Source organism: Lemur catta, chromosome 3, assembly GCF_020740605.2.
Source record: "Lemur catta isolate mLemCat1 chromosome 3, mLemCat1.pri, whole genome shotgun sequence".
Classification (NCBI taxonomy): domain Eukaryota; kingdom Metazoa; phylum Chordata; class Mammalia; order Primates; family Lemuridae; genus Lemur; species Lemur catta.
The window spans coordinates 104442255-104461236 of record NC_059130.1 but is presented as its reverse complement, the minus strand read 5'-3'; the positions used below and the strand labels follow the sequence as shown (position 1 = coordinate 104461236).

Sequence of the window (18982 nt, the reverse complement as noted above, 5' to 3'; positions counted from 1 at the left end):
CACAAAAACTTATAGCATAGTTACAGTAATCAAGAGTGTGGTACTGGCTGAGGGGAGTGGCTCACACCTGAAATCTCAGCACTCTGGGAGCCCAGGGTGAGAGGATTGCTTGAGCTCAGGGGTTCAAGCCCAGCCTGAGCAAAAGTGAGACCCCATCTTACTAAAAATAGAAAAACTAGCCGGGCATGGTGGTTCATACCTGTAGTCCCAGCTACTCGGGAGGCTGAGGCAGGAGGATACTTAGAGCCCAGGAATTCAAGGCTGCAGTGAACTATGATCACACCACTGCACTCTGGTCAGGGTGACAGCGAGACTCTGTCACCAAACAAAACAAGAGTGTGGTACTGGCATAAGGATAGACATAGATCAATGGACTAGAATAGTCCAAACCCATACATTTACGGTCAATTGATTTTCAACAAGGATGTCAAGACCATTCAATGGAGAAAGTGTAGTCTTTTCAACATGTGGTCTGGAACAACTGGATATTCACATGCAAAAGATAAAGCTGGACTCCTATCTCACACCATATACAAAAATTAACTCAAAATGGATTAAAAGCCTAAATGTGAGGGCTAAAACTATAAATTCTTAAAGGAACCATAGGTATAAATCGGCATGACCTTGGATTAGGCAACAGTTTCCTTCCTTCCTTCCTTTCTTTCTTTCTCTCTCTCTCTCTCTCTCTCTCTCTCTCTCTCTCTCTCTCTCTCGTCTCTCTCTCTCTTTCTTTCTTTTTTTTGACAGGGTCTCGTTCTGTGGCCCAGTCTAGAGTGTAGTGGCATCATCACAGTTCACAGCAACCTCAAACTCCTGGGTTCATGCCTCCTACCTCAGCCTCCTGAGTAGCTGGGACTACAGGTGTGCACCACCAGCACCTAATTTTTCTATTTTTTTGTAGCGATGGAGTCTCACTATGTTGCTCAGGCTAGCAGTTTCTTAATTATGATACCAAAATGCACAAGTAGCCAAAGAAAACTAGATAAATTCACATCATAAAAATGAAAAACTTTTGTACATCAAAGGATATTATCAAGAAAGTGAAAAGTCAACCCACAAAATGGGAGACAATATTTGCAAATCATATATCTGATAGGGGTCTCGAATACAGAATACATAAAGAACTCACAGTTCACTAATAAGTAACCCAGTTAACAATGGGCAAATGATTTGAATAGAAATTTCTCAAAAGAAGATATACAAGTGGCTGATAAGCACATAAAAAATGCTCAAAATCATTAGACATTAGGAAAATGCAAATCAAAACCACGGGTTACTACTTTACATCCGCTAGGGTGGCTATAATCAAAAAGACAGTAACAAGTGTTGATAGTGGTGTGGAGAAACTGGAACTCTCATGCATGCAGGGGAATGTAAAATGATGCAGTTGCTATGGAAAATGTGCTAGTTCCTCAAAATGTTAAACAGGGAGTTATCATACAGCCCAGCATGTCTACTCTTAGTTATATACACCTGAGATATGAAAACAAAAGTTAACATAAAACTTGTACACTAATGCTCACTGCAGCCAGAAAGTGGAAACAACTCAATGTCCACCAACTGATAAATGGATAAAAAAATGTGATATAGCCATACAATGGAATAATATTAAACCATAGAAAGGAAGGAGATACTGACATGTGCTACAACATGGAAGACCCTTGAAAACATCATGCTGAGTGAAAGCAGCCAGTCACAAAGGATTACATAGTATATGATTCCATTTCTATGAAATGTCCAGGATAGGCAAACCCAGAGAGACGGAAAGTAGATTAGTGGTTGCCAGGAGCTGGTGGCAAGGAGGAATGGGGAGAGACTACTAATGGTTTTGGGGTTTCTTTTAGGGTGATAAAAATATTCTGGAATTAGATAGTGGCAATGGCTGCACAACTCTGTGACTATACTAAAAACCACCAAACTGTACACTTTGAAAGAGGAGAATTTTATGTTATGTGAATTATATCCCAATAAACAATTTTTGGGTTTTTTTTTTTTGAGACATGTTTTTCTTTTTTTTAGCAGCTCTGTCACGGGTCTAGAGTGTGGTGGCATCATCATAGCTCACTGCAACCTCGAACTCCTGGCCTCAAGAGATCCTTCTGCCTCAGGCTCCCGAGTAGCTGGGATTACAGGCACATGCTAATTTTTCTACTTTTTGTAGAGGTGGTGTCTCGCTCCTGGTTAGGCTGGTCTCAACTCCTGGCCTTAAGCAATGTTCCCTCCTTGGCCTCCCAAAGTGCTAGGATTATAGGTGTGAGCCACAGCGCCCAGCCCCCCCAAAAATTAAAAAAAAAACAACCCAGACACAGCTCTTGCCTTCATGGAGCTTCCATTCAGCATGTGTGCATGCACACACAGAGCAACATCCCTGCCATGCTAGGTGCTCTGAAGGAAGGATGCCAAGGACAAGAGCTATGATGGGAGTAGTCAAGGAAGACTTCCCCGAAGAAGTGAAGGAAGAGGGGTTACCAGGATCGGGAGGAAAAGGAAGAAGGTTCAGGCAGGGGTGAGAGCATGTGCAAAGGTCCCGTGGAGGGAGGGAGGTGGGCAAGTAGAAGGGACTGGAAGGGACCCGTGTGACTAGAGGAGGGGAGTGAGAGGGAGCAGGGCACCAAAGGAAAGTGCTAGGAGGGCTATTGTGCCCTGTTGCCTGATGCCAATGTGGCAGCAGGGTCGGAGGCTGAGCAGGAATGCAGACTGGCACTATGCTCTCTGGGTACCCCCTGGGGCCAAACATCACACTGGAGGTATCAGGCACCTACAGTGGCAGGGTGTAGGGGGTTGGGGGGCTAAGTGTTCCCAGTCAACATCTGGAAGGAGTCGGGAGGTCATTTCTCCTGGCTGAGGCCACTCTTCATGTGACCTGATAGAGGGAGGGAGGAAAAAATCCAATTCCCTGACTTATTTAGTGCTATCTCCTGTACTGATGCTCCCAGGAAGGAAACACTGATTAAAACCAGCCTCACTGCTATGGCAACAGCAACCACTTCTGACTTCTTCTGACTGGAAGCCAGGTGGAAGTCTGCCTAGCAACAGCAGCGGGTGGCAGGAGCCAGTGGGCAAAGGTGCACAGCAGCCCCTCCCCCCAGCCCGGGGCTCTGGGATCCCCCCATCACTTACTGCCCCAGCCTTGGCTCGGATCCCAGCCTCCCCACTGCTCCTTCCACTGGAGAACGTCCGGACGGCTCGTTCATTCACAGCGGACATTGCGATGTGGGATCATTAGCTGCCATGGGACCACCAGGGACACTGAGGCTTGGAGAGGTGAAGGGGGCACCTGCCAGCCTCACCCACAAGCTGAAGGTCTGTTATCTGCTCCGGCCTCCTACCCTGATCCCTGTGGCCTGAAGGAACAGAGGAGGAGGGAGCAGCACTCCCTCACCCCACCCACCCAGCCCACTTCCTTTCCCTGCACCTACCTGCTCTGGGGAATGCGGGTGTCTGGCCCACGTAGGGCTGTGGGAGGGATCACCTGGGGCCCATGAGAGCCCCTGCGAAGGGCACATCTCTGAGGAGGGCTTGAAGGTTTCCCTTCGAAACGCCTGGCTCTGAACTACAAGACGAGCACCAATAACAACCGCCAAGATCTCTGCGCATGAACTCTGTGCCAGCGCTTTTTGTGCCCCAACTCATTCGGGCCTCACAACTACAAGTGAGGGACGGGCCATCGCCCCATCATTCTATGGAGGGGACAAATCTCAGAGCCAGGGCAGCGCTGCGGCAAACCCAGGCGGTCTGGCCCCAGAGCCTGAGCGCTTAGCCAGACACCTGCACACCTGCAGGTCCCACCCAGCCAAGGAAGGAGGATTTCTCCCTCCCTGCACCCGGCATCCTCCCAGGCGGGGAAGGTCACAGGGGAGTTAAGAGGAGCACTAGACACGGGAGTGGAGCAGTCAGCTGGGGTGGCTGGTAGGACCTGTTGGAGGACGCGGTGGCTGTCCACGCACAGGAGCAGGGGGTGGGGCGGAAGGAAAGGATCTGTTCAGCACAGCTCTTCACAAGGGACATTTCATTTCATCCCCAGAATGACACTATGAGGGAATGATAGCCAATGCTTACTATATGCCAAGCATCTCTCCAATGCTTAGAATGCTTTGATTCACTTAATCCTCACAGGAACATGCCAGGCACAGAATAAGATCAAGCCTGCTTTGTACATGGGAAACTGAAGCACACAAAAAAGTAATGTGCCCAAGGTCACACGGCTGCTCAAGGTTTGAGCCAGGCCCTCTGGGTCCAGAGTCCCTGAGTTCAGCACTCACTACCCTGCTGGGAGAGCTGGTGACCCCTCTTGCCAAGGCAGGAGAGGGAGGCCCTTTCTTGAGGTCACCGAGCGTCAGTGAAGTTTGAGCCCCATCTCTTGGGAATGTCTGCGGCATTATGACTTATTTGGTGGCACTTCCCGGACTGCTGGGCACCCTTGCCACTGCTCCCCACCAACCCCCACCCGGAAACATGGAGACCACGGTGAACGGCTCTAGCCGCACACGCTTGCCCACAGCTGCCGAAAACTGAGCAGGGAGGAGCCAACTGCTCCCACCCACCTGGGGGAGCTTATTTTTGTTCCGGGTATTTTTGTCTGGAATGACACACCCAATCTCCATCCTTCCCAGAAGTGGCAAGAACCTGCTTCCTGGTCTGGGGGGGGCCCTGATGCCAGGCTCCTGCATTCTCCTGGGGCAGTGAGGAAAGGAGACAGGAACTGGACCTACAGGCCACAATGGCCCCCGGGGCCTCTGTGTCCCCATGAGTATAAACAAGCGGTGGGAGGATGTTCTCTGGGAACCCTCCTGGCTCCTGCATCCCTGGGCTCTATGCCTGGGAGGACTCCATTCAGCAAACAATCATGACTATACGCTTGGTGGACACACCTGCCCTCTCAGCACTTGACAATGATTTTGTACCGCCCATTGCTACAGCAGCTACCATTTCTAAGCCTTAACTAAGTGCCAGGTGCTGTGCTGAGTGCTTTGCAAGGATTATCTCGTTGAATTTGCTGGGTGGCCCTAAGAGGCAGGTACAGTCATCTCTACTTTGCAGATAGAAACTAGGCTCAGAGAGGCTGGGCAACTTGCCTGTGTTCATACTCCCAGGGAGCGGCAGAAGCAGGACTCCAGCCCCCTCAGCCTCCTCTTCTGTGAAATGGGAGGAAATCTCACCCTCGCCTGGTGCGGTGGGAGGGTTAGAGCCCAGCAGGTCCCTCAAGCATTTGGCCATAGCAGGTCTTGGTAAACTGTGTCCCCCCTCAACACACGCATCCACTTCCTATTCTAATAGGTCGGCCGCCAACCGGCCCAGCCTGTCACAGTCGACAACCCTGGTGCGACTCCCAGGCTGGGCCCCAGACAGCCTCTCGCTTCAGTGGATGATCCCTGCATCCCTGGTGGCCTGTCTTGAGGATGACAGCTAGTGGCAGCTTGGGGACAGCAGTCCGCTCAGACGGCTCGTGGGGCTGCTGACCAGCAGACGGGCACTGACAGGCTGAGCAGCTGGCATCACCAGAGGCCGATCATACACCAGGGGACCCTCTGCCTGCATCCCACGTCCAGACCCTCCTCTAACACTGGGGGACCTGGGGACCAGGCCAAGGGCACCGATGGAGGCCTCCACACCATGTGCCTAAATGTTTAAGTTACAAACCAAGCTAACAAATTCTTAAATAAAATATGTTTTGTCCTCTTACCTAGACCTAGTGGTCTGGAAAGCCAGGCTGTGAATTTCAATTTCTCTGACTTCTTGGGGTTCTGAGCTAGAAGTCAGCATTGTCTCTCAGCATACGGGAAAGCCGGACCCAGCTAGCATCCCCACTTCTGGCCCGGGCCTCACACACAGGTCTGGACCCCAGGACACACACATAAGCAACGTCCACATCTGCCCATCCTGGGGGGCAAGGGTGCACACACCAGCAACACACAGGCTGTTCTCTGGAGAAGCCCCTGCAGGCCCTGAAAGTGGGCTTAGGGCTGACAGGATGGGACTCTGGGGTCCCGAGTATCTGGAGTGGGGTCTAGAGCGGGAGAGTAGGGCACAGATTTCCGATGGGCATGTCCCCTGACCCTGTGGACTCCTTGCCCTGTGGCAAGGGGATAGACAGAGAAGGGCCACGGTAAGGACACCCCACCACCACCACCCGCCTACAACCCCTCTGGCACTGTCCAGGAACCCTGCATGTCTGTTGCGAGAAAACCGCTAAATCCTCCGCTAAATCCTCACTGGTGACACATTCCCAAAGGAGAATCTCAAGCCACACAGGTGCCTGGACTGCAGGGGCAGCCCACAGGGTTGGAGAGCTTGGGATTCAGCATCAGCAAATCCAGATTCGAGTCCCAGCTCTGCCATGGGCTGGCTGTGACTGTGGCCCAGTGAATTCCCCTGTTGGGTCCCGTTAGCTGATCTGCAAAACAGGGAGGCAGTTTCTGCGTGGCAGGCTGCAGGGAGGAGCACAGGCACTAAGGTCTGGGAAAAGGTGCGTGCCTTGCTCGCACAGACTCTTCAACCCCACCCTGACTACCGACCCTGAGAGCCCTCTCTGCACACTCGGATCCTTCACTATCTTCTTTTCCTGTGTCGCACTCACCACACACGTCCCAACACGATCACTGACAGCGTGCGAGTCCACACGGGCAGGGACATCCCCCCAGCACCCAGCACTGTGCCTGGCACAGAGTGAGCACCTGGTGATCATGTGAGTGGCTGAATAAACTATGAAGCTTTGTGGCTATTCACCTTTCCATCTGCTTGTGGGGTCATTCAAGCATCACGCAGCCACTGAGTACTTTCTTTCTTTTTTTTTTTTTTTTTTTGAGACAGAGTCTTGCTCTGTTGCCCAGGCTAGAGTGAGTGGCACTCAGCCTAGCTCACAGCAACCTCAAACTCCTGGGCTCAAGTGATCTTCCTGCCTCAGCCTCCCAAGTTGCTGGGACTACAAGCATGTGCCACCATGCCTGGCTAATTTTTTCTATATATTTTTAGCTGTCCAGATCATTTCTTTCTATTTTTTAGTAGAGACGGGGTCTCACTCTTGCTCAGGCTGATCTCGAACTCCTGACCACGAGTGATCCTCCCGCCTCGGCCTCCCAGAGTGCTAGGATTACAGGCGTGAGCCTGGCCTGGAAATGCAAATTCTTGGGCCCACCCAGACCTACTAAATCAGAAACTGGGGGTGGGGCCTAGGGGTCTGTCGCATAACAAGCCCTCCAAGGGATTCTGACCTATGCTGAAGTTTGAGAAGCATGGGCAGGTTTTAGACAGGGGAGGCAGGATCAGAACTGTACTTTGTTACGATCACCGGGCAGCTGGGACAGCGAGGCGCCCGGGGCAGCCAGGTGAGGGGGCAGTAAAAGGCCCACATCTGAAAGTTGGCCTGACACGGACCCTCGCTCCAGCTGGACGGGGCTGTGTGTGTGCAGAACAAGCTACCTTCACATGTGAAAGGGAAGTGGCCACGGGAAGTCAGGGACCCTGCTGGACACAGGGCCTGTTGCCAGGGTGACCACCTGTCACTTGGATAAAGGAGGCAGGGTCCTACAGAGGGTCAGCGATGGGGAACTGGTTGTCATGGCAACCTCCCCTCAGGTGGGGTAGGGTAAGGGATGAAGGAAGCCTGGCTGTCCCCAGCTACGTCACCCCCATTCCCTGGAGGGAACACCACTGACCTCACAGCCCCAAGTTCTTCTCTGACCCCACTGGCCCATCATCCCTTCCGCAGGCCATTTGGGCCCCATGTGGCAGTTTCCTCCCCTCCCCAGCATGAAGCCACACCCTCCTTGTCACAGCCTAAGGGCTGGGGGGCCATCTCCTTGGTTACAGCCTGGGTTTCTGTATCCGTGGTGACCTTCCCTCAAGAGGCCAGAGACTCATCTGCCAGGACTTCCCCTTCCTTTGCCAAAGCAAGGTATGCGAGCAGTGACCCCTCTGCGGTGGTGACCAAGCCCAGTGTTGGGGCTCTCCCATCTCTCTTCGGCGGGCACAGGGTGAGAGGGACAGGAGTGAGAAGATTCCAGCATTCATTTCAACAGGAGACGGATGCAGAGGAGCACATTAAACAGCCTCTCAAGCCCCACAGCGAGGAAGCTCAGGAGAGCAGAGAGCAAACCGCACCCCTAAACCTGGCGCAGTGCAAAGTTCAAGGAATCTGAAGTCTGGAAGGCCTGGGTTAGAGTCCTGCACCAACACTGTGTCATCTTGGGCAGGCTTTGCCACTTCCCGAGCCTCAGTTTCCTCATCTGTACATCGGAGATAACTTCCTTATAGTAGCGTCTGCCTCCTGGGGTTACCGCAGGAGCAAGTGAGCACATGCATTTGAAGTGAGGAGCATAGTGTGGCGCCTCCCTGGGTCTTATCCTCCTGTTCCTCAGGGAGGGGGGAACGCCCGCTCTTGGGTGGCTTCTCCTTGCTGGCGGAACACCTGGCGGGGAAGAGCCGCAGCTCTGGGGTCTGAAATGCTCCATAAACATTGACTGCTGGTACTGTTACTTTTACTATTAATCATCTGGCAATGAATGGAGCCCTGCCTGGTAAATTGCTTCCTCCAGGTAATTTACATTTCCTATTGTCCTCATCTTCATTCACCACAATCTGCTAAACGGATATTTTCTGGAAAGCAGGAGCCATGTTGTGCCTCTTCGTTTTCCTGCGATGCCTGGCCCAGTCCCTGGCGGAGAGCACCCAAGCAGCACAGCATGGAGATCATCTCTAACTCGGTGTGCAAGGCAGAGAGCTCTCGTCCCTGGCCTTCTCAGGCGCTTGAATGCCTCCAAGGATGAGGGCCTTACTCCCCGCCTGGGGTGTTCCAGTGCCCAGGACCCTAAGGAGGCTGAGCTCCACAGGGAGAGCAGGAGCTGAATGGGCAGCTGCGAGGTTTGGGGCCACCCCCTGCACCCCAGCAGCCCCCCTTCCCCTGCCGCTGAGAGCTGATGTTAGGAGTGGTTCTAATTATGCTCTAATTGCTTTCTTCCAGGCAGTTTCTCTGGAGCCAAGGAGTTCAGAGTTCATGAATAAATGAAGAGGGAGGAAGCGGGAAGGGATGTTTATTGATCCACAAATCTCTACGTGCCAGGGTCTGTCCCACAAATGCTTGGGCATGCAGCAGTGCGCAGTTCTGCATACAGATGCTCCTCCACGTCCGGCGGGGCCAAGTCCCAGTGAGCCCGTCCTAAGTCCAAAATGCATTCTATACCCCGACACCCACTGCAAGTGGAAAAATCCTACATGGAACCATGGCAAGATGGGAACTGGCTATACATACAAACACAGAAACACACCACAGCCCCCAAGGCTTTCTCTCCAACAGACTGCTAGGGGTGAAAGGAAGGTAACAGGAAGCATCTTAAATTGGCTTCGAGTCCCAGGCCCAGCTCTACCTGTGTCTTGCATTGTGGTCTTGAGCAAGGCAAAGACCATTTCTGGGCTCCCGTTGTCCCAGCTCTGCAGTGTGAGGGTGGAGGGGACATCTGACAGCCCCTCTTAGGGCACCCAGACTTTGGAATGTCAGTGGAGGAATTGTCTAGCCAGAGTCCTGGGCTACACCAGGGGAGCACTGCCCCCTTTGGTGCCCGCTATCCAAATGCCTCATTCTCTAAGACACACCGGCCAGAGGTTCTAGGCAAGTGGTGGGAGGGTCACCACATGTGTGTGACCAACACATCCAGGTGTCCAAGCCACCTGGTGGGGAGGAGCAAGGGGTCTGGACTGGGATGCCTGCTCTGCCACTCACCAGCTGGGAGGCCCCAGGCATGGCACCTCACACTTCTGGAGCCTCAAATCCCTTCATCTGTTAAATGGGAATGACATTACGTGTTACAGAGGTTCACCTTAGCCCAGTGCCTGGCACGTAGTTTCATACCTTGTAGTAGTTATTACTAACGTCACCGACAACGCTGCAAGGTACAGACTGTCACCTTCATTACAGATGAAACTGAGGTATGGGGAGGTCAAGTGACTTGCCCAACGTCAGGCATTAAGCAGCAGGATCTGACCCACTATGTCTGATCCATCTGTATCCCTGGGGACACGCACATAGTAGGTTTCCACAAATAATGAGCTGAGTTACAGAGAAATGAACCAGAAAAAAAAAAAAGAGTGCAAAAATAGGTTCCACTTCTAGTAATCAAAGTGGGGGTGGGCTGATGGAGGAAAAGTTAGACCAAAATTTCCTTCAAGTTCAAAGTGAAGTGCGGGTCTGACAGACCCCAGAACTCCTTGCCTCATCAGCAGCTGGGGTCAGGCCAACATTGAAGGGAATCTTTCTACCCCTTTATGACTTCCACCAAGAAGCCAGAAACAGGAATCTTGGCTTTTGACATTAGCCAGACCCTGCTCTGCCACTGCCTTCTGTGTGACTTTGGGCAAGTGACTTCGGGCAAGTGACTTCAGTTCTCTAAGCCTCAGCACCCACATCTAGGAAATGGCAATGAGGATGACAAAGTTCCACCTCTGGGGCTGTTGAGCAGATGACATGAGATGGCACACGTCATCTGCCGTCTCATAGGGCGTGGCATAGGGCGTGGGTTTGTACCCCAGCTCTGCCACTGCCTGATGTGACTGCTCCCAGCTCAGATTCTGCTTCAGCAAAATGGAATAATGACGTGCCCGCCATATAGGGGTGCCGTGAGGATGAATGAGCTACTCCAGGGAAGCAGTTACAACAGTAGGAGGCAGGTTGTAAGTGCTCGATCAATCTTCTCTATTAGACTACACCATGTGCAGAAACCCTGCAGTCCATCTTATATATGGGGAAACACAGCCCCAGAGAGGGGCAAGGACTTGCCCAAGGTCACAGAGCCAGTTCACAGCGGAGCCAGGCCTATCTGGGAACCAGCTGTAGGCAGGGCCCCCTGCCCAGACTTCAGATTCCCAGGTAGTGTGAGATGCATCAGTGGAGAACCCCAAGACCTTTCGCAGCCTCTGGGCCGTCTTGCTCATGGCCTAAGGGCTTTGCGGAGGCTGATGCTCCCCTCTCCCATCCTCCCTGGTGGCTCCAAGCCTGGCTTGAACCCGTGGGGTGTGTCATAGGACACAGAGGGCTGACTTGTCTTTCTGGCCCCCCTGGCTGGCCCCTCCACTCCAGGGCTGGCAGCAAAGGCCTCGAAAACGGTCCAAGGGCCTGGGACCAGAACACCATTTGTCAGTTTTGCATGGTGGTGGCGGTGGTGGCAGGCTTGTCTCCATGGCAACAGTGCAGTGTGAAGGCATCCTGGCATCATTAGGGAGCGCACTGAGTAGTATAAACAGAGGCTGCAGTAGATTACACGCCTATTATGAGCAGTCTCGGGCTCTGAGCACTGGTAATTATGCCTAATTGTGCATTTAATTGTGTAATTGAAAACCCACATCTCTGGTTCAGGCTGGGGCTGCAGAACCTCCCTCCCGCCTCCCCCCCACCCAAAAAAAAAGGCTAAGGAGCCAACTCTTACCCTGAAAATCTCAGAATCTTTGCCCCTCTAGGGCCAGGCATGGCCAGAACAGGTAAGGGGTAAAATTCCCACAGACCCCCACTTCCCTGATTTCTGTGCCAGGAGCTCACCAGGCCCTGGGATTTGAGGGGGGTGGGAGGGTAGAAGGAGCATGCTTAAGGCAAAGGGACATAGTAAGAGCACATAATAGATACCATTGTGTACTACTGGCCCTGTCCTCTCAGGACCTAGAACCAGCATTGGGTGTGGTTCCCAGGACCTGGGTCATCACTAGGCCGTCACATGTCCAAAGCAGTCATCCATCCTATATCTAAATTCTTAATCACTGCCAGGGACAGGGAGCTTACCACCTGGTTCTCAGCTCCCTCCCCTGCAGAGCCTTTGTAGAGTCTGAAAACCCAATGACAGAGTTCAACACCTTCTTCGCACCATTTCTCACTTCACAGACTGGGGAAAATGAGGGCCAGAGAGGGCCAGGGCCAGCTCAAAGTTGCACAGCAAGTGAGTACCAGAACTCTGGGGTTCTGACTTGCAGCTGAGGGTATATTTCATACCCTAAGGTAACTCCGCACCTAGAATCGCGCCTGGTGCTTTGTGGGTGCTTCATTTGCTGAATTCCACTCTAGTTGGAGTTAGATGGTGGCAATTCTTACTCTCTGAACCAAGAGAATTAGTCTTTCTGGAGTTCAGGAAGCTCATATGTGGTTGGCCAGGGGTTAGAGACGGGTCAGAACTGCCCAGCTCTGAATCTGGGTGGTCTGAGACTTGATTTTACAACAAAATATGCCATGTGGGCATTTGGAATGGGCACAGTGCAGACATTCATACACATAGACAGACAGAGGAAAGATGAGGACACCTGAGTTCCTGACAACCCGACACCCAGGTGTAAAGCCCTGAGCAGGCCATCAGAGGCAGAAGTCCCTTCCTGTTTCCAGGCCCTGATACCCCATCAGCCACCACTGCCTGCAGCGAGGTGGGCCACGGTAGCAGCTCTGATCTCCACTGGGAAGAGAGGGAACCCATTGCTGATTCAGGGCTGAAACGGTCCTTTGAAATGATGAGTCCAAACTTCTCCCCTTACAGAGGCCCAGAGAGGGCCAGGCCTTCCTCTCACACTCCCTCTTAGTGGTGCCAGAGCCCATAGCTCTGCCCGCATTATCTCAGGTCACCCTCACCATGGTCCTATACGGTGGACACTGTTATTATTCCCATTTTACGGAAGAGAAGACCAAGAGAAGACCAACTGCCTTCTACCAGTTGGGAAAAGGGCACTCATCCCATTTCCTGCCCCACACAGATCTGCTGAACCTGTAGTCTCATCTCCTAGGCGTTCAAGAGCATGAACCCTTTTTGAGCTCCTACTCTGCAAATCTCAAGTCAAAGGAGCTTCCCAACAACTCTCTGGGACAAACGATTATAATCCCGATTTAAAGAAGTACAAGTGGAAGCTCAGAGAGGTTAAGTGTCTTGCTCAAGGTCATCCAGCTACAAAGAGACACAGCTGGAACTCAAATCCCCAGCCTGACCCCAAAGCCCACGCTCTTCCTAGTCCACCTCCTTGCCCCTGGATTCGCCAGCTGCTTTGCGATGCCAGGAGGCCAAAGTAACCCAGGAGAGCCTGCAACCACAGTTATCAGTTCTGCTAAAACCCCAGTGCTCACTCGGCCCGCATGTGAGGGAGGTCTGCTTTGCTGCCTGAGGCTCTCTGCTGGTCTCTCCATCAATCAATGTCCCTCTCCAGGCTGGGCAGGGAAGGCAGGCAAGACACTGGGTCTGGGTCCCCAGGCCCAAAGCCAGCTCCATCCCCGTGGCTTGAAACTATTTTTTAAAAACATATCTCTGGCTTTAGCCTGCCCTCCTGTCACCCACCTCTCCTTAAGACTAGAGGAGAGAACATGTTGTGAGGATCTGCCGACTCTCTCGGCTTGGTCCAGATTTGATAATGATTGTTCTCAAATCCTTTCCCCCGGAAGACTCATCTGAGGCTCAGACTGTTGTCTCAGTAACAAGTCACTTCGCTCTTCTGAGCCTCAGTGTGTCCATCAGTAAATGGGTATAAAAACCACACTTATCTCATAGAGTGGTTATGAGGATTGATCAGCTGTCGATACAGGTTAGTTTCTTCCCTGGGTAACTTTTTCTCAATCTGCATCATAACTCTCTTAAACCCAACCCAGAGCTTGGGTAGAAACGGGGAGGGGGGGCACTCGAGTAAGCAGCTCAGACCTGGCCTCCAGGAACAACCCCTTATGGCTGAGGAAAGATCTGGTTCTCTCCACCTGCTTCCACTCCGGCACCCCACAACCCACGGGGGAAGCAAGGGGCGTGCAGGCTAGAAGCCGCGCAGGGACAGAATCCTCACTCTGTGTCCACGATCTGTGTGGCCTTGGATAAGCCAGAGAGTAACGAGAAAGGTATATAAAGCACCGAGCACAGTGCCTGGCTCGTAGCACCCACCAGATATGATTTCCCTCTGAGCCCCATATTTTCCACATAAAGAAATTAAGACTTGGAATGTTTGTGGGAAGGACCCTGATCACTGAAACCTCTCATCTAGGCAGAGAGGGGGATGAAGTGACTCGTCGAAGTCTCAAGGCAAGTAACAGCAAGCCACAGAGAGTACCTCCCTGGGCCAGGCACCGTGTAGGTGCAGTCCAGGCATCAGCTCTTGGAATCGCCCAAACTGCCACGGGGTGGGAGCTGTTGTTCTGACTATTTTATAGGTGCAGCAGAGGCTCAGAGAGGGTGAGGAACTTTCTGGGAGTCACACAGCAAGGCAGCAAAGTCCACCTGATTCCAGAGGTAGTGCTCCTAACAACTCCTGTGCCAGATCTCAGAGCAGCTGCTATGTATGGGGGCTTATTTAAAATCGTCCACACACCCACTTAAAAAGCAGCAGAACCAGGGCCATCCCCGGGTTCCCTGGAGGCTCTCTTCTCCACCCCACCTGCTCCGCCTACCCGTAAGGGCCTTGAGGGCTGTGAGGCCTCAGTCTGTCCATCTGCACGAGGGAGTTGATCACCCCAGCCCCACCCTGTCCAAAGGCGGATGAGGAACAAAAGGGGCTGGCAGCCTGGAAAATTTCACGCTCCCCTCCCGAATCTGAAGCCTGGCTTCTGAAGCCTGGCCCGAGGGCTCAACCCCCCAGAGCAGAAGGAGCCGGGAGCTGGCAGAGGCAGCTGCTTTGGAGTGCAGGCCCCGGAGCCCATCTCCCTCTGGTCTTCGCCATCACTGTCGCTAATAACGACATCAATCAGGTTGACCACGTTTCACACCATTACTCGCAGCTCAGCTGGAAGCTACATATTTTCTCCCTCACCCACCACCTTCCAGAAGGCAAAGAGCTTTCTAGAACGGGAAAGAATGAAACCAATGTTTTTCTGAGTACCTACCATGTGCCTGGCACCTGGCTAAGGAAACCCTTTCTATAACTCTGCGAGGTGGGGCTGACTTTTCCTCTTTCACAAAGGAAGAAACTGGGGTGAGGAGTGAACGCATGTGTCCAAGGTCAGTGACAGATGACTGAGTGCTCGCTGGCTCACAGAGCCAGGGACTATGCATAAGTCTAGTGAGATATTATCATTTTCATATGCGGAAACTGAGGCTTGGACCTGAGGTCACCCTCGGATTACATGTGGGCAGCAGAGTGGCACAGGGCTGAGACGGTGGCTCTGCAGGCAGAAGAGCACTCATATCCTGGTTCTGAAATTGACTAGCTTGGTGAGTTCCAAAAACGTCATCAACCCCGAGGAGCCTCAATTTCCTCATCGGAAGAAGGGGAAAATAAACACATTTATCCCATTGCGTGGAATTACAATACCAAGAAGGATAAAAACAGTAAAATAACTAATGTTTATCGATCGTTTAACATGTACCAGGCACTTTGCCAAGGACTTGACACATGTATGCTCATTTGGTTAAATGAGGTAATGCATATAAAGTGCTTAGCACAGGACTCTAAACCAGGAGTGATGGTGATGACGATGAAGAAATTGATGATTCCCGAGAGCAAATCTCCCTGGTTCATCCCCTTCCAGGAAGAGTGGCCTGTAAGGTTTCAGGAGACAGGTGGGCTAGGAAGGAAGGGCAGGGTTTGGATGGAGGAGGAAAAAGGCAAAGGAATATACATTAGAGAGTGAACAGCGTTGATAATGTTGTCAAGACGATACACCAAACAGAATCCGGGAAAACAAGGGACCCGACAAATTCTATGGAACAGAACCAGAGCAAGATGCAACAAAACCTCCACGCCAGCTCAGACAGGCGGAGCTGGCAGGATCCTAGTGAGCTAGACCAATGGTTCTTCCCATTTTACAGATGGAAAAACAAAGTCTTGGAATGGGGAAGAGACTTGCTCAAATTTGCAGGATGTCAGCAGCAGAGCTGGGCTTGAACCCTGGCCTCCTGCCTCTCAGCTCAGTGCCCAACTACTTGCTGCTTCTCACAAAAGACAATACAGGGGGTACCTGGATATGTTTGGGCAACAATTCCAGGGAAGCATCCCATAATATGAATCATTAAGACAATAATAAAAAGCTATAGTTTATTGAGTATTCACTCCATACCTAGTATAATGCTAAATATATAACATGGGTTAAATCCTCACAACAACCCTAAGTATTAAGAACGGTTTATATTATCTCTATTTAACAGATGACAAAACTGTGGCTCAGAGAGGGTAGGCAACTTGCCCAAGATCACACAGCCAGGAAGTGACAAAGCCAGGAATGGAACCCAGATCTGTCCTGTCAAACTCCACAGCCTTAATTACTATCCTACACTTGTCTACCTGAAAGGCACAGTCCCTACCTGCTTCCCCTCTCTCCTGTAACACCCTAACACACCACTTCCTCACACAAAGCAAGTCTACCCAAGTCTATATCAACTACAGAAAAGTGTTTAGGATTGATCTACCTCATTGTATGATTAAACTCCACTTGAAAAAGAAAAACACAGTTCCCCCCTCTTAGGTTTTCTGCTGAAAGACATTTAACAGCCTTCTCCCCTCAGGCTGGTGAATTCCAACACCCAGGGAACACACTATGGAAGCTGCCAGGTAGCAGGGCCTCCTGGGGATTAGTGACAGCTGGAGGGACCCACTGTGCAATCAGCCCAGACAGAGCAACACAGCCAAGAGACCAGTTTTCAAGTCCCTCCTCCGAGCACCTCACAAATGATCTCACGCAACCCTCACAAGCTGCCCAAAGCCACCTAGCTAGGACGTGGGTGCTGGAGAGATCCTCGAAGTGGAAGAGTGGGTTTAGCTTAGCTGGGGAGAGCTATGGAGGCAGGAAGAGGTAGCAGGGGGGCTACCCCTATCACCCTCATTTCTCCATAGAGCCGTGAGCACCTCCCAAGGGCCCCAGACTTACCAGGGCCAGAACTACTTATTTTATAACTAAGAAGGCAACAGGAGATGCTGGTCAGCTGCCTGCATTCGAAGCCTGGATCCTAGTTCCTACAGAACTCTGGGCAAGTACTTTGTAGGGTCGTTAAGAGGATTAAATGAGTTAATACGTGGAATTACAAGAGCACCTGGCACCTAGTTCAGGGCTCTCCAAAGCTAACCGTGGCTACCATCATCAGCAGGAAGTGTTAAACTGTTAACGATGGGAGCGGACTGGGCAGAGAGAGAAGAAAACTTACTTTTTATCTTCTGCCCTGTTTGATTATTTATTGATTTAGTCATTTTTATAATATATGTATATTACTTTTCTAATTTAAAAAAATGTAGTTTAAAATTTAAAAATTAACAAACACAGGAAAAGAATTCTCTGAAAGATCTCCCCATTTCCTGGCATTTCACGTTCCTCAAGGCAGATAAAGAAGGGTGTTTCCACTATGAGCCAGGAGGTGCCAAATAACTGATTCACTCATTTATTTCACAAATATTAATGGAATGTCAGGCACTGTTTCAGCTGCTGGGGATTTAGCAGGGAACAAAACAGACAATCTCTACCCTTCTGGAGTTTCCACTCTACCTGATCTTAACTAATCCCCTCTGCAGTCCTCAGGGATGAACATTTTACAGACAAGCAGAGCGAGGTGGCCCAGTGAGGGGAAGTCACTTGCCCAGTCCCTACAGCTGGGAGCAAGGCTACAATCTTCAGAGCTGGGGCTATTTTTACCACTGCCCAGGAAGATAAGTCTGTGGATGGCATGTTTGGAGCTGGTGTCCCCGAGAGGACAGAACCACGATGAATGAGGAGGTCCGCACATCCAGGCTCAAAGCTTCACTCTACATTGTTGTTGGCACCCGTGGTGGGGAAGACGCATGGATGCAGGCAGGAGTGGAGACCCAGGGCGTGGGGTCCACTCAGGCTGCCCCAGCTCACGCTCAGCTCCGTGTCCTACCATGGAGTTCCCCAGGCACCTCTGCCTAGAGGAGGAAGAGCACAGCTTCAACCCCCTAGCGCTGGGCCTCAGCTCCAGGGCAGGTAGCACCCTGGCCTCTCCTTAACCACCCTCCCGAATGAATGTACCTGCTGGGCCTGACTTGAAGGGCAGAGCTGTCTCCCCTCAGTGCCCAAATTCACTTCTCCGGCCTCCCTGAGACAAGGACCCACGTTCCCTATGCTGGAGCTAGGCATAGTGTCCTCAGATGTACTGACCCTCCCCAGGGCACCCAAGTATTCCCCCCTGACGCCCACTGGTGCCAGCCCTGGCGGAGGAGCTGCTCTCGTGGACCTGATGACTGATGGAACACCCAGGCCACAGTGGCCAGACCAAAGCCGGGAGGGTGGTCCAGGCCGGGTCAGGACCTGGCAGCTCCCTGTGACCGTCTCCAGGGAAGTGGCTCCATCCCAGGACTGCCCATCCGGGAGGGCGGAGGGAGGGAGGAACAGCACAAAGGAGGGCTGAAGGGTTTTAGAGTCTGAGACTCCAGCACACAGATGAACGTGGACCAAAAATGGTCAGAGATCTAGAGACACGCCACAGAGAAACCCAGAAAGACACACACAGGAGCAGAGACTTTGAGAAACACTCACACAGGGGCGGAGACCAGAGACCCGAGGAAGGGAGACCCAAGCAAACGAGCGATCTAGAGGGAAACCCACGGCAGGGACCTCAGCGGATCCACAGATCAGCCCCAGACACACCCCCAGTCCCAGAGAGCCACAGTCCCACGGCGCATCCCGGGACAGGAGGCCACTCGCACAGTGTGAGCCAGACGCGTGGAGCCCCAGGCGCCCGGCGGGCAGGGGACTCGCGCGCAGGACGCACTCGGGGACCCGGGGAGCGCCGGGCACAGCGGGGAGAAGCGCACACAAAGAGACAGCCCGGCCAGCAGGAGCCGGCTCCGCCCGTCCGCTCCGGGACTCCAGGCCACCCCCCGCCCGGGCGCTCGCGCCAGACACACACGCGGAGACACACACCCCACCCGCACGCCCCGGGACCGCGCCCCGCCGCGCCCCACCCTGCCCCGGCCGCCGGGCGCGCGGCGCTCACCAGCTGCAGGCAGCAGAAGGCGACGAGCGTGCAGCGCCCGCTGCACTTGCCCATGGCTCCGGGGGCCGCAGGGGCCGCCCGCCGCGGCGACCCCTGGCTCGGCGGCCGTCGCCTCC

The 18982-nt window shown here is 52.6% G+C and overlaps 1 protein-coding gene across 1 annotated transcript in view; it reads right to left on the bottom strand.

Annotated features, from left to right (window-relative positions):
- The window catches only part of NKAIN1 (sodium/potassium transporting ATPase interacting 1), a 42429-nt gene extending 23447 nt beyond the window's left edge, over positions 1 to 18982 (bottom strand). Inside the window, exon 1 of the mRNA XM_045548443.1 lies at positions 18867 to 18982. Within this exon, the coding sequence (XP_045404399.1) occupies positions 18867 to 18920 (54 nt within the window). The 5' untranslated portion in view covers positions 18921 to 18982. The remainder of the gene's footprint in view (positions 1 to 18866) is intronic.